The following is a 15,338-nucleotide window of genomic DNA, read 5'->3' as shown; positions in this document are numbered from 1 at the left end:
GGGGGAAAAAAAGCATGCCAGGCAATCTCTGTGAAGGACATGATCAGCATTTCACTCTGAAATACTTTGTCCGAACTGGGAAAGAGAGGGATTTGAAATGGAATTTGGATAATGGCGAATCGTGCAGTTTTATGTGATGTATATATATTTACTCATTGGAGTAAATAGTTAAACTATATTTGACACATTTTCAGTATTTTATGTATCTAAATTGACCCAATCTGGAAGTCGGTGTGAATTTTTAAATTCAGTGAGAACTTGCAGCTATATCTTCGCTTCAATTGTAAATTAATGTTTAATGTTTGAAGTGAGTAGGAGGAAATTTCCTGGTGATTGTGTATGAAATCTAACTTTAATTTACTTTTCCATTCATTTTTTATTAATGTTAGTTTTCCATCTGGTGAGGCAACATCATTTAATAGTGTTGCTCTTGTCCTATTTAATTTGAAATTAGCAACATTGCCTTTTTAGGTTCTGCTTTCACTCTTGGCATTCAGTAGCCTCTTTCATTGTCTAATTGCTGTGAAAGCTTTGGTCTCATCATTTAGAAAATTAATGCCCAAAAGCTCTTCCCTTTTGATTTAAAATCTGGATTTGTCATATATTCCAAAGACTTGAGACTATAACCTCATTTGAAATTCCATTGTGATGCCAAGGGAGTTCCATCCCTTTTGGATCAAAATTAAGCTGAAACCCTTCATTGATCTTGGGTGCGTGTAAATGGTATTTTGCTGTTCTGAAGAAGAGTAGGAATTTTCCCCACTGTTCTGGCCTGTTCTGCATTTTAAGTAGCAGTGAGGATAATCACAAAGTGTTTGGAATATCTTGAGATCATGAAACTTGTAATACAAGGTCTTCGCAGCCTAATCTTTAACAAAAATAACTATAAATATTGATGCATCATGTGGTGGGATATGGATTTTCAAATTACTTACTACCATGTGGCGAATTTGAAGTCTTGCCTTTTTGGTATCTGAGAATCTGATTCAAATTTAGATTCCTCAGCATAAGATGATTACTTTCACTCCCCATGAGAAGTCGTTAGATGCTGTGGTAGCTATTATATCTAAAGTAAGACAATACAAAGTATATAGTTTATTACTTTCCTTTATTGTGTTTTATTCAGTGAGGCCCAAATTAATGTATTTTGGAATTTAAACAGAAATTGCTGGAAATCTTTCATTGGGTTTCTAGCCTGAAATGTTAACTCTGTATATCTTTCCACAGATGCATCTAATCCACTGAGTATTTTTAGAGCTGTTTTATTTCAGTTTTCCAATATTTGTTCTGTTTTTACTTTATTTAATAATTTGGGACTCCATAGTTTTAAAGAAGGGGAAATTGCAGTTGACATGGATAATGGTGGAAAATGCACGCGAATGAAGTTGTGGAGTTTGTTTTACCAGTACCCCTCCAACTACCACCCCCTTCCCTTTTTCATTTCAAGTTATCTGTGCTTCGATTGATTTTGGAGACTTAACATCAGTGAGTGACTTGGCAAAGTTCATATTGAAGCTTAATTATGTGTTACTACCTTGTGTTGATACGTGCAGTTTACTAGTTTGGAGTTTGAATCATGTCTGTACTGTTCTATTATGAATCATTTTGTGTGTTTTTTTTCCAATTATCTTGGGTGTTTTTCCAGTTTAGCTTCACTGGGTTGAGAGTAAAGGATTGAATTTTAAACCATTAAAAACTAATTTACCAACTTTGTACCATGTAGTGATGTTTTAATTGAGTCACTAATGTGAATGGGATTTTTGCTTTTCACCTTGAAAAGATGCTTGTGACTACCATTGCAATTGGCTATTAACCTGGTAGGCCAGCTGGTGTAGTAATGGCATCCGCACTGGACTTTGAGGTGAGTGGTCCTGGGTTCAAATCCGGTCGGCTCCTTCCGTGCTTTCCATCTGTGCTTAGTTGAGTGTTGAGCTACCAACTCGACCTTGTATTTTTTTTTAAAAGAAAGGTGAAAATGCTAAAGAAACGGCAAGGTTGCCACCCAATATGCCACCAAGCACGGAAACAAGCAACAATAACTGGAAAGATTAATGTTGCAAATTAAATGGTTTGTTATTTAGTACATGGGATAAGTTAAGATTATTTAACTTTATGTACTTGTGTTGATCAATGGTTTGTTTAAAATCTTGTGATGTTTTATGCCTTATTTAAATAACGAGCTTGTTAGGTTTGTTTAATGATAGCCATGAGAGAAGGCTGTAGTTTTTCAGTTTTGTTGGAGTGTTGATTGGGGTAAAATCAGCTGCATAGTCACTTAGGGCACTTGCTGATCAAGAGAAGTTTTAAATTGATAAAGATGGGATGCATGGTTCCCCATGACTTCATTAATTAGTGAAACAGCTTCAAGACTCTGTACAAATTACTCCTCTTGTTTTGAATATATTGGTTCCAAAGTTCTTGTCAAACGCTTTCAAATTATCACCATTGTATTGAAGCTTTTCTTTACTGCAGAACTTTTAGTAATTTGTGTTTATCTCTCTGTTTACCAAAAGTGATTTGAATTTGGCAACATCGGGAGAGCATGGCTCAGCCCTGTCGACTTCCAAAGAATGTAATTGGGAGTTCCCAGTCAATGGCACAGGAATTGCTTAATCCCATTTCTATAAAACAAGTTCCAGAGATCCTCGGTATTACTAATAAGAAGACTCAAAATGGTGAAGTAGATTCTGAGCTCTCCATATTGACTGACAAAGCTGTCACACCTTTATCAGCAGCTCTTCAGGATGGAGTCATACATCGATTAAATGGACATGATGCAACTACTGCTTGCCGGTCATCAGACAAATTAAAGGATTTAACCTCTCTTATGTTAAATGGAGATTCTGGCATGCCAAATGTAGTGGAAGAATCGCCATCTCCACATGCCTCTTCTCCAGTTGAATGCTCTACAGAAAATAGAGGGAATAAAACACCACCTCGAACAACACCTAAAAAGAGTGGTTCACCAGAAATTAAGTTGAGAATTACTAAAACATATTTGAATGGAAAGCCGCTTTTTGAATCCTCACTTTGTGGAGATCTTCAGATAGGTGACTTTGAGTCTACACGGCAGGAGCAACAAGAGAAAGATGAAGAGCAAGAAAAAAATCAAGACAAACGGAAAAGAAAGAAAAGTGTGAAGTATGATGCATTGCTTGAACAAAGTCTTTCTGAGCTGGCATTTGTATCCAAGACATCCAATTCTCCTGATGAACGAGTAAAGGTGAGTATGATTAATTGTAATGCTTTTCCAATAAATTTACATCTAGATAATTGCTTTTTATTCTAAACTTATCTGTAGCTGAAATGTGATATGAGCCAATTAAGCACTATTTTGGTCAGTTCTGATGAGACTTTATTTTGCTTCTAAATGTTTGTTACGTCAGAAAACTTTTCTCTACACTCACACACACAGATACATATTTGTAAATAGTGACTTGCACATAACAAATTGATCTTTCTAAGGCAGCATACATTTCAGTGGTATAGTAGCAATTCATAGCATTCTTGCAGACTTTTCAATTTCAATCTTTTCACATGAATTAATATTTATTTCTCTCCTGAATTGCACAACTCATTCATTTGTTCTGCCTTTTGTATTTTGAATGCAATTTACTTCAATGTATTACATCATTGCAGTTGCAGAAATGAGCATTAAAAAAATCATTCAGCTTCTGAAGTTCAGTATTAAATGCAGTACAAATGCCCCTAAAAGTCTTCACAGATCTCAGTTAAACATATTTAGCTATAAGCTACATAACTACACTTCGATAATTATCTTACGATCTTTAAGACGTAACTGCCAAATTCCTGTTGTAGTCTTTGATAACATTGTACATCTTTTCATGGTTCCAAATTTAAAATTTTCTTGCTGCTGAGACAAGTTAATTCACACAAATGTACTTTTCTGCCGCTCTTAAATAGGAAAATTACTTTGAAATTCTGTATTTCTAAATGACAATAAACGAGGACTGAGTGTCCTCATAATCTAATCTAATACAAAATATTGCTGATGCTGAAAATTTGGTGGAAGGGGAACACAAAATGCTAGAGCTAATCAGGCAGTTAGCTCCCTGATCTGGTGGGTGGTTACAGCACTTTGTTTATTTGAAACACCAATGACTATGGAAAACCTGACTTGAGTGGATGTTTAACTGCTGTAGTTTGTGGTTATTTGTATGATGGCTGATTTGAAAGTGCTGCTTTTCAAAGCATTTGCCTGAATTTTCAACAAATATCAATTGTTCTCCCATGTTGGGCTGTATTCGATGTTACAAACCTATTTGAGCTTTTCCTTCTGTAAATTTACATTCTCAGGCCATTTTAAGTACTTTTTCAAATCCTATTGTTGACAGGTGAAATTAAGTGTATTTAAGAAATAAATAATGCATCATAAAAGTATGAAGCATTTTAAATGGTGTAATTTTTTATGTTTACTTTAGTTTTGGGTTAGCAGAAGCCCAAGGATAATGTGTACAAATTGTTGAGGGTAGAAATACAAAAACCTTTTTAATAACATAGGATATTTGGTTTTATATATACAAGCATAGTATACTTGAGCAAAAGGGTTAAATTTAAACAGTGTCTCATCTGCTGGCCAAATGACTTGTATAACTGAAGGCACAGCTTGAGAAAGATGCAGTTCTTTGAGAGTTCAGAAATGTAAGATGCTATGAAGATAGAAGGATATCAGTTATGAAGGGAGATGAGAAGATCTGATGGAGGTGCTTAGAAGTTTGGACATTTTTAATTTGACAGGTGGTACTGGACTGGTACTGTAAAGCATTGTGATAAACACTATGCTACTGTGTCACCCCTTTTAGTTACTTCTCACTTTAATTCTGCCACTCACTTCCACTGTGAATTTCTGTCCTCACTCAATCTGTTAAACAATTCCTTTGAAGTTTGGGAGAAAGCTCCTTGTCTTCCATCAAGACAAAAATCACAAAAATAGGCCAGATCATTGATCTGCTATTAGTCTGCTAGTCACTACCAATTTGGTAACAATGAACACCTCTCGAGAACCAATGATAATCAAATTAAACCCTTGACTGAAATTATACATAGAGCATCTGGGAGAATTTTTAAGAAAGGAATTAATATAGGATTAATGTAAAATGAGTGGTTGATGATTGGTGTGGACTCTTCGCTGAAGTTCCTCTTTCCTTCCTGTATTACTCAGACTCTATGAAATTTAGGGACAAAAAGAAATTTGAGCATTCTATCTTGATTAAGTAGCTTGTCCAAAACACTGCTGCTCATTGAAGTAAATGCCAAGAGATACCAGCTGCAGAAATGTGCTCTGGCTGATGGAAAACCTCAAATAGAATTTGTATTTTTATTTCTTCTTATTAGAGTGAAATGGAATCCTAAAATGTCACTGCCCAGGCAAAGGCCATGCAGATAATTTTCAATTGGAGCATTTTGGAATAATTTTGTAATATATTGCTTAGTTTCAATGCTTGAAATAATAAAAAGCTTTGTACTACGAATGGACTGTAGGTGCTGGAAATCTGAAATAAAAAGGAAATCCTGTAAAATAGAATTCATTTTACAGTAACTGGAAAGCTACAAAATCAAATAGAATATACATGTTGGTATAGCAGAGAAGATCCCATAGATGCTTATAAACCTTAAAATCAATGGTTGCCAGCTGGCTAGTTTTTTATATAGTTATGTGATGAGCAGTATTTCTGCCGTTTTTTTACTTTCTCAAATGTTACTTGTGAAACTTTGGTCTGAAAATGAAATGGGAAAAAAAATGCACCTCCTTGCTAAATTATATTGAACTTTCTATGTTCTGATGCTGTTGAATGTCTTGCTTGTAAGTGTTAATTTGGTAAGGATCATCTGTGGATTGGTGCAATTAGATTTGAGTTGTCAATATGGTGCATGGTCCGCACAATTTTCTTCATGTCATTGTGGAATTTGTTTTTTTTTAGCATTTAATTCACAATTACAAACAACCAATATGTCATTGCTTCTATATAGTCTTGAGCAGTTAGTAAATTTCAGCACAGTTCAGAATTGTGGATTTTTACTCGTGTTTAGTAGTAAAACAACAGGGGAAAGGAAGCAACACACATCAAAGTTGCTGGTGAACGCAGCGGGCCAGGCAGCATCTCTAGGAAGAGGTGCAGTCGACGTTTCAGGACGAGACCCTTCGTCAGGACTTCGTCTCGGCCTGAAACGTCGACTACACCTCTTCCTAGAGATGCTGCCTGGCCTGCTGCGTTCACCAGCAACTTTGATGTGTGTTGCTTGAATTTCTAGCATCTGCAGAATTCCTGTTGTTTAGGGGAAAGGAAGCATCAAATACTTTGCAAACAATGGGAAGTGATATTGCAGTTCATTGTCATTTATTCTTGCTTTGCACATCTTTAGTTCATTATCTTCAGCACATCATTTTGGACTGAACAGTGCAGGATTTGCTGCCTTTTGGGCACACAATTTATGACAGCACCTGTTTACTACTAAGCAAGGCAATACATCCTTCCAGTGCTATGGGCGTTATTTCTTCCTGAAATTACTATAAGAAAGTGTGTATTCACTCAACTGAGTTGTTAATTGCAAGATCAAGCTATTTGTAAACTGATTACTCAATTTGTTTCTTTTAAAGTAATTCATCAGCCAGAGTACATTGGGTATTAAGAAAAATGTAATTGGACACAACATAATTGTAAGTTTTGTGTGAATTTTTGTATTTTCCCATACACTTCATTGCACTCAGAGCAAACCGATGGTTTTAAGCTACAGTAGTAGCTATCTTCCATGAACATGTCCAAATGTTCTATACTTTTGTACCTGCATCCAACCAACATACTAATGAAGGTTAAGTGACCACCAGAGAAACACCCAATTTTCTGACAATTTATGGAAGCCATAAGCCTTGTTGGAGAAACTATTGATCCTTTCATAGTGCATAGTGAATGCATATGAAATATTATTTGTTTGAGAGCAGCCAGTCATCATAGAACAGGTAATTTCTTTCTTAGAGTTGAGTCATGATGTTCAACTTCAATTTTAAGTTTAATTATCATTCAGCCATACATGAATACAGCCGAAGTAATCATTCCTCTGGAGCCAAGGTACAAAACATCTGCAGCATAAGGCACACACAGCACATATAAGATAGCAAGCAAAAAGAAATGTATATCCCATCCCTGAGGGATACGTCCCACCAGCTTAGCACTTTCATTCAAGGATGTTTATGAGGTGCGTCAAAAATCACTTTCAAATATTAGTGAAAAGAAAACTGCCAATATTTACAGAAGTATTTCTATGCAAAAACACAATTAATAGCTTCACGCAAACACGAAATCTGCAGATGTTGGAAATTCCAGCAACACACACAAAATGCTAGTGGAACGCAGCAGGCCAGGCAGCATCTATAGGAAGAGGTACAGTCAACGTTTCGGGCCGAGACCCTTAGTCAGGACTGATTGAAAGAAGAGATAGTAAGAGATTTGAAAGTGGGAGGGAGAGGGATAGAGCTAAGAGCTGGAAAGTTGACTGGCAAAAGGGATACAAGGCTGGAGAAGGGAGAGGAGCATGGGATGGGAGGCCTAGGGAGAAAGAAAGGGGGAAGGGAGCGCCAGAGGAAGATGGAGAGCAGGCAAGGAGTTATTGTGAGAGGGACAGGGAGCGAGAAAAGAGAGAGAAAAAAAGGGGAATTAATAAATAAGGGATGGGGTAAGAATGGGAGGAGGGGCATTAACCGAAGTTAGAGGAGCCAGTGTTCATGCCATCAGGTTGGAGGCTACCAAGACAGAATATAAGGTGTTGTTCTTCCTACCTGAGTTTCGCTTCATCTTGACAGTAGAGGAGGCCGTGGATAGACATATCAGAATGGGAATGGGACATTGAGTTAAAATGTGTGGCCACTGGGAGATCCTGCATTCTCTGGTGGACAGAGCGTAGGTGTTCAGCAAAATGGTCTCCCAGTCTGCGTCGGGTCTCACCAATATATAGAAGGCTGCACCGGACGCAGTATATCACACCAGCCGACTCACGGGTGAAGTGTTGCCTCACCTGGAAGGACTGTCTGGTGCCCTGAATGGTGGTGAATAGCTTCTTATTATTTTGTCTTGTGTGAACTGCTGGTGGCCGGTCAGTCTGTGTCTATCTCTTCTCTCATGAGAGTGATCTGCCAGTTTTTTAGGCACCAGGTCATGCCATCTTTAATTACCCACGAAGTTAACTTAGCACTACACATGAATTACATGTAGTTACAATTAAATTACAAAATAAATTAAAGTATTTACTTCAATGTAATATACAAATCATATATGTATTTACAGATCCCCATTACTAAAGAAATGAAATATTCCACCATGTATGGCAGGAATGACACCACAAAGCCAACACATTAAAAGAATATACTGCCGGAGGCGGGGGGGACATTGAAGTGCGCACAGTCAGCACACCAACAGCAGAATGACATGAGCTATGTGTGTGTGGAGGGCAGGGGGTGGGGGTTGTAACCAAGCACTCTCCATCACAATGAGTTCCATCAGCAAGAAAAGGCATTTCCCAGCAGTAGACACACATGCACACAATTCTGGTTGTCATTCCACCCATTGAACACTGGGGGGCAGCACTGACAGGGAAGGCGAGCCCCAACTGAGCATAGATGCCACACTACACCCCCTCCGGCATCTCTTCCTCGGGACTGCTGCAACAGGAAAGTCTGCAGCCTCATGCCTTGTACTTGCTACAATTGAGACCACGCAGCTCCCTCACCACTACAAACAAGGGAAATGGGACTAACACCATCTTCCATGACACCACTGATTTCATAAGATCATGAGACATAGAAGCAGAACCAGGCAGTCCGGCCCATTGATTCTGCTCTGCCATTTTATCATGGATGATCCATTTCCCCCTCAACCCTATTTCTCCTAACTTGTCCCCATAACCTTTCACGTTCTGGCTTATCAAGAATCTTATCAAACTGTTAAAGTTGAATCTGAATACAACTCAGGAGACCAGCTTCTTATAGTTACAACAGTTTATTGCGCGCACCCTCCTGCAGGAGTTTGACACCCAGTTGTCGGAGGGAAGGCATGTGAGTACTGCTACCATCTGACAAGTGGGCCCACTCTCTCCGGTTACAGCCGTATATTTATACATGGTAAGCCCCATACATTACTGTTGGAAGATGTCATTTGAACTGGTACGCCCACCAAGTCTGTTGGTGCGAAACTTAGTTACAGATAAGAGAGTCTGCTAGATCAAGGCTTAATTACAGATGGATGTGCTGTCCAGTCCTTATCAGTTATTCCCTTTGCTAGGCCCTGAGTTAATTACAGATGGATGTTCATTCCTGTCCCTATCGGTGAGTCCTCCTCCCCTGCTGAAACGAGGGTACAATGTACAATGTTATGAAACTCTCATTGTCTCTCTGTAAGCTGAGGAGAACTGGTAATGAGCCTGTCTTAGCTAACTGCTGAAGACAGAGTTTACTTCAGTTCAAGAATTCCTATTCAGTCCCAATTATTCTTTTAGCCAGAGGTTACATAGTTTCAAAATGTTTTTTTTATATCCTCAATTCCTCACTCCCTCCTTTTTATCATTTCATGATAACTCTCAGGGCCCAAAGATCCCACGGCTGGAGCAGCTAGCCACCAGCGGCCGCAAGCATCGCAATACAAGAATGACAGCAATTACAATAAGTACAATACTTCTATAATGCAATAGCATACCACCGATATCCCCGAAGAAGCTCCCAAGCGACCACCATCCTGTCTTGCTGTCAAACCCATGCAACCTCTGTCCTACGTTATGAATCTTTTGTACTTCCTGGGTTATATACTCAGAAAGGGACGATATGTTACTAGATTCGTCAGGAATGTAGGTAAAGCATTCTTTCCCTATAATGGCACATGTTCCTTCTTTTTCTGCCAGAATGAAATCTAGGGGCTATCTGGTTCTGTAGGACTGTTGGTCGGATTGCAATCATTTCAGTGGATATTTCTGTTACTTGGGCCTGTGTTTCTGTCAGGCTCCTGCAGTATTGTTGGCCAGCTCCTCAAGTGCTGTAGCCAAACTGATTATCTCTCGTGAATTCCTGGCTACTCCATAGGTGGGAAAAACGATAATCAAAAATCGCTCAGTCTCAGTTATACCTTTCCACTGCATATTCTAATGGAGGTGATCCTGCAGCTGGGCCATGACTCTTAGATGGATTACTAAATATGCTAGGTAACAACAGCCAGTCCACCCTTTGATGGGACTTTGTGGATCCCATCTGCTGGCAGTTTCTCTTGGGAGTTATATATAGGCCTGATTTCCACACACCCAGTGGTGCCATTTACTGGTCTGCAGTGGCATAGGCGGTACAGCTGCTATTTCCCAGAAAAAAATGCATCTTCCCCCTCCTTGGAAGTTACAGTAACAGGTGGCATTTACGACTCCGCTGCTGGGCACCTGCAGGTATGGCCAGAATGCATGTTTCCCCGTATATGAGATTCCGTTTGATGGGGGCCTGAGATACCATCCCTCAAAACACTGACAGCCACAGTCATCTCTGACTGGACTACAGTTCCATGCCTCACTTCCCCAAGTGTTATTTGAGAAAGCCCAGGCTGAGAGTTCCTCACTCTGGTTGAGTTGGATTACTGATATTGGAATCATAGTCTTACCATGCTGTGGAGTTTCGGTGTAAACCCAGCAGACTCCTGCTTCTACCTGTTTGGCATAGGTGTGACAGAGAGACAGAAAGGTGTTGACATGGGGGCCCCTCTCAAAGGCATAAGCACAGACACCACTATCAACCAATACATTTTCCATTAGTCCAAGAGAGTCCTACTCAGTACCTTCAGTAACACGTTTGCAGTCTGTTCGATGTATCCACCGAGATTGCCCCTTCATTTTCACAGCTGTGGGAGTGGTCAGTAACAACTGATATGGTCCTCTCCACCGAGGTCCGAGTTTCTCTTGATCCCGGTCCCGGTTCTTGATCAGGACAAAATCCCCAGGTTCTAGGGTGGGATAGTCACTCCTCTCTGCGGGGTAGTTCTCTTCCTTGTAAGCCTGTCGTACCTGTGAATGTAATGCTTGGAGAATTTTGGTTAGTTGGCATATGTATTTCCCCATCTCTTTCCCGCAGGGTATGCATATCCAATTTTTGCTGGTAGACTTTCTGGGAGCGATGGTACACAAGATCTTGTTCCCCAGGATGCCCTCATGGGCTGTCCATAAATGATTTCAGCTGATGACAACCCTGTTTTCCCCTGTGGGGTAACCCTCATGTGGAATAGGGCTAGCAGTAGGACCTTCAACCAAGTGAGTCCAGTCTCCGCCGTTAGTTTGGCCAATTTACTCTTCAGAGTGCCATTGGCTCTTTCCACTATGCCAGTGGCTCGTGGGTGGTGTACACAGTGGAATTGTTGCTTTACATACCCCTTCGTTTACTTTCACCACAAAGTGTGGGTGCTCAGCATCTCTGGCAGGTCAGACCTGGGAATTATTTCCCGTAATAATAATACTTTCACAAGTGATAGCAGTTATTGGTAGTTAGAATAGCTTAAATCCATCTACTAAACACATCTGTAATAACTAAGCAGTATCTATAGCAATGTACTCTAGGCATTTCAATAAAATCAACTTGTAGACACAGAAAAGTCCACCTGGCAAGGGAGTCGTACCCGGTGTGCAGGGAACGGGTTACCAACTATTCTCTCCTTTCCCAGGTGTGTACAATTATGTATATAATCGACCAATATTGATAAGATCTGTGTAGGAACACAAACCTGTCCGACTGGGGTGATCTAAAGACCTAGGTTGTGGTCTTCTGGCACCCCATCTGGGACCACAGTTTGCGCTCCTCTTCAGAGATGTCCCCCTGAAAGTAGGTACTTCCCGAATATTCTGTTCAAGTCACGGAGGGTTGCTTGACAGGAACCCGAGGGAACTACAACTACTGAGGATTGTACCGCACTCTTCACTGTCATATCTGCTAAAGCATTGCCTTTAGTGACCCGGTCAGACATGCAGGTGTGGGCTGCACATTTAATGATAGCCAAAACTCGAGGTAGCTGTAGAACTGTTTACAAAGGTGGCATTACTAATCAGGTGGCCAGAGGAACTCAGGAATCCCCAATGTTCCCAGAAAGTTCTGTAGTCATGTGCAACTCCAAATGCATAACGGGAATCTGTGTAAATGTTCACACTTTTGTCTGTTACTAGGATACAGGCACGAGTCAGAGCAAACAACTCAGCCTTCTGGGCTAAGACAGCTGCTTCAGTCGTGCTCAACTACTTCACTGTCCATCACTATCACATAGCCAGAACATCGCTTCCCTCCTGGATCCACAAAAGAGCTTCCATCCTCATAAAACACTGCCTCAGGCTTGAGGGGGTATTGCGGAATGGATGGGAGAGTCTGTCCTTCTTTCACGGTGATCCGGATGGGTGCAGTTGGTGCGTCCGATTTCATGGCCTGAAATTGCCCAGAGATGGGGTACAACATCCTGGATTCAGTCAATATTAAAAGAGTGTCTTGCCTGATATCCCATCTTCACCTCAGACTCCTTCCAGTATCAGGGTTGGCCCGCGGGCAAGTCTTGCCAGTCGCCATTGGTGCTGAAGGCTTGTTTCGTCAGGGTGTAGGCAAGGAACCCTAGGCTCTTTGGCTTGAACGCAGGGCAAACCCTAATGGTGGTATGGGGAACCGCCAGTCTCGTCTGTCGCCAAAGGAAATCTGGAACTTCGGCTAGTAATGCACTGCCCTCCCTTCCTTTAACCTCTCCAATCACCGTGACTGGGAACTTGTGTCCCTTGAGGGGTGCATAACATTGGCTTTCCTCAGTGGCACCCCTCGTAGGGTCATAGCACAGGGTCACATGGGGGATGGGGGTTGACTGCTGGCAGAGGGGGTTCAAATGAAGTGGAGTTCAGATTAAGTGCCCACCACTGGGGGGGGGGTCAGAAACTGGGGAAGCTGTAGGTTGTTCACTAGTCCCAGGGTGATACCCTTGTCTGTGCATAGAATCTCGACTTCCAATGGACAGAGCAAGTCTCTCCCTGCTAGATTACACCCCAGACTGGTGGGGACTGTAAATGAAACCTCACACTGGTTCCCCTAGAATTCCACCTGCAGTGGCTGGGCATGTGAATATGTACGTTCCGTGCCTTCAAACCCAGACAGAGTGATTGTAACATCCGATAGCTGGAATCCCTGTTCTGATATTATTTCCTGATCGAGACGGGTTGTGGTTGCTCCCGTATCAATCATAAACGGAATTGGAATTCCAGCAACTTGCAATATTACATTGGACTCTTCTTGAGAAGTGGTACTCACGGTAGGGAGCATTCTCGCTTGTCAATTTCTAAATGGGTCATTGTCCCCACCTGTCCCTTGGTAGGTTTTTGTTCCCAAGGGCACCTCGCCCTCCAATGCCCAGGATGTCCACAATGGAAGCACACCCCTCTTGGTCTGGGGTTGGCCCCCCCCCCCCATACTCATTGCTTGTCTGTGATAACGGTCGTCGCAGTGGACCAGGCCTACCGTTCCTAGAATCCTGATGGTTGGATGGAAGTCGTTGGGCTAGCATTCTATTGGGTCCTGTCCAATAAGACCCAATCAGGGTATGGCCAATCGGGAAAATGATCCCAGTTCGGATCCCCAGATACAGCCCGCTTACACCATTCTCCCCGCTGAACATATTCACCTTTAATATTGGTTCCCTTCGGGGTTGATCGGGATTCGAAAGCCGGGTCTCAGTATGTCAAAGCTCGTCACATTTGATTTAGGTCATTGTCAGGCCAATCCATATTATTTGTTTTCTTAGTTGGTGAGCATTGGGGCAGTAGGGCATTAAACTGGGGAATGGATTCCCATTATTAAAGGCTTGGTCTCCTGCGAAAGTGCCGTAGCAGGCCACAAATTGCTCCCAATTGTCTGGTCTCGATTCCCCAGGCTTAGCTTTGCATTTAAGTATTGTAGTGATGTTTACAGGTTGCTGGAGAGCCCTTTCCAAGGCTTGAATAATCTGGTCTGTCTGTTCCTTCTCATTAGGGTTTCCCGCCTGTAACTCCTGATAGGTTTGGTATCTTAATTCTGCCTTCCATTTCCACCCCTCATCAACTGAGAGAATCATGCAGCAGAGACCGAATAAATCTTGTGGGGTGGCATTATACATTTGTATAGTACTGCAGACATACTGAGCAAACTGCTGGTTTTCTTTTCCTATCTGGGGCCTGATTCATTATCATTATCATTTCTTGAGGCTTCCAGGGTACATACACAGGAGTCACTAGGGCTGTCCTTTCTCCGCTGCTCGTGAATTGGGCAGCATTCGGGTGGGCAATTGTCTTGGTGGAGCCGTTAACTCTACTGTTTTATTGGATTCTTCCCTCCCCGTCTCGGAACAATCCTCGGTATTCCCTTTATGGATCTCAGGGTATAGGGACCTCCCATTCCCTGCGGCCGCCATATCTGAGTACTGGGAGGATTGGGGTTTGGGAGCACTGGGTGCACTTGGCCCCTGGTAAGGGGGGTACAGTGGGTGCCCACTCCTCATTGCAGTCACTGTCCTCAAACAGGGTCGGTATGCCAGACATGGGTTCGGGATCCCTTGTTTCCCTATCACTTCAGACTTTAGGCTGACGTTCCTGCCCTTCTCTCCTATCTAGGTCAGTCTACGTTGTTTTTCCGCTCTCATTTTCGGTGCCCATCCACCCATTCATTCTCCGCCTTGAGCATCTCCCAACTTTTTGGCATTCCTTCTGCATTACATACCTCTATCCCTTTGTCACATGCATTATTCCTCCAACTTGCTAATAATAAACTGTTCCACTTTGCATCTGCCTTTTCCTTTCATTCCCTTTTCAACAATTTCCACTGCTTTCCACAGTTCTTTTTCCATATCAAATTTACTGCTTGTTCTCATGAGGATATATCCCAGGTCTGTTTCCCCTCCCCCCGCCTGTGGCCACATTTTGTTCCCCAATTTCTTATTTTCAACGCTGCACTCAACATTCGCTAATCTTTTTCCTTGTCTGGAAAACTCTCACACATATTGTGTAGGGCTGTTTCTGGCCCACTTGTATCAATCAACTGCAATTGACCCATGTTCTCTAAGTAATTTACCCAGCACAAAGCCTCCTGTTCAATTAATAAATCAGATAAATTTGCCCAGCTTGGCACCCTCTGCTCAATTGATAAATTGACCCGGCACGAGTGCCTCCTGCTCAATTAATAAAATTTACCTACCTTATACGAGTCTCCCAGCAGATTCTTTCCCAATCCTATCAAGGTTATGTGATCAGCCTTGGGCGAGGAACGTGACTCCAAAGGAGCTAACGGAGAGTGACAAAAGGTAAAATACCTATTG

General features: G+C 41.7%; 1 protein-coding gene across 2 annotated transcripts in view; it reads left to right on the top strand.

Moving 5' to 3' along the window:
• nsd2 (nuclear receptor binding SET domain protein 2) overlaps positions 1-15,338 on the top strand; it is a 105,607-nt gene that overhangs the window by 3,080 nt on the left and 87,189 nt on the right. For both annotated transcript variants that reach the window (XM_063047000.1, XM_063046999.1), the window contains exon 2: positions 2,514-3,223. In XM_063047000.1, the coding sequence (XP_062903070.1) occupies positions 2,543-3,223 (681 nt within the window). In that variant the 5' untranslated portion in view covers positions 2,514-2,542. The remainder of the gene's footprint in view (positions 1-2,513; positions 3,224-15,338) is intronic.

The sequence above is a fragment of the Mobula hypostoma genome, chromosome 4 (assembly GCF_963921235.1).
Source record: "Mobula hypostoma chromosome 4, sMobHyp1.1, whole genome shotgun sequence".
In the NCBI taxonomy this organism is placed as follows: Eukaryota; Metazoa; Chordata; class Chondrichthyes; order Myliobatiformes; family Myliobatidae; genus Mobula; species Mobula hypostoma.
Note: the sequence above shows the minus strand (reverse complement) of the source record. Positions and strands in the feature narration are given on the sequence as shown.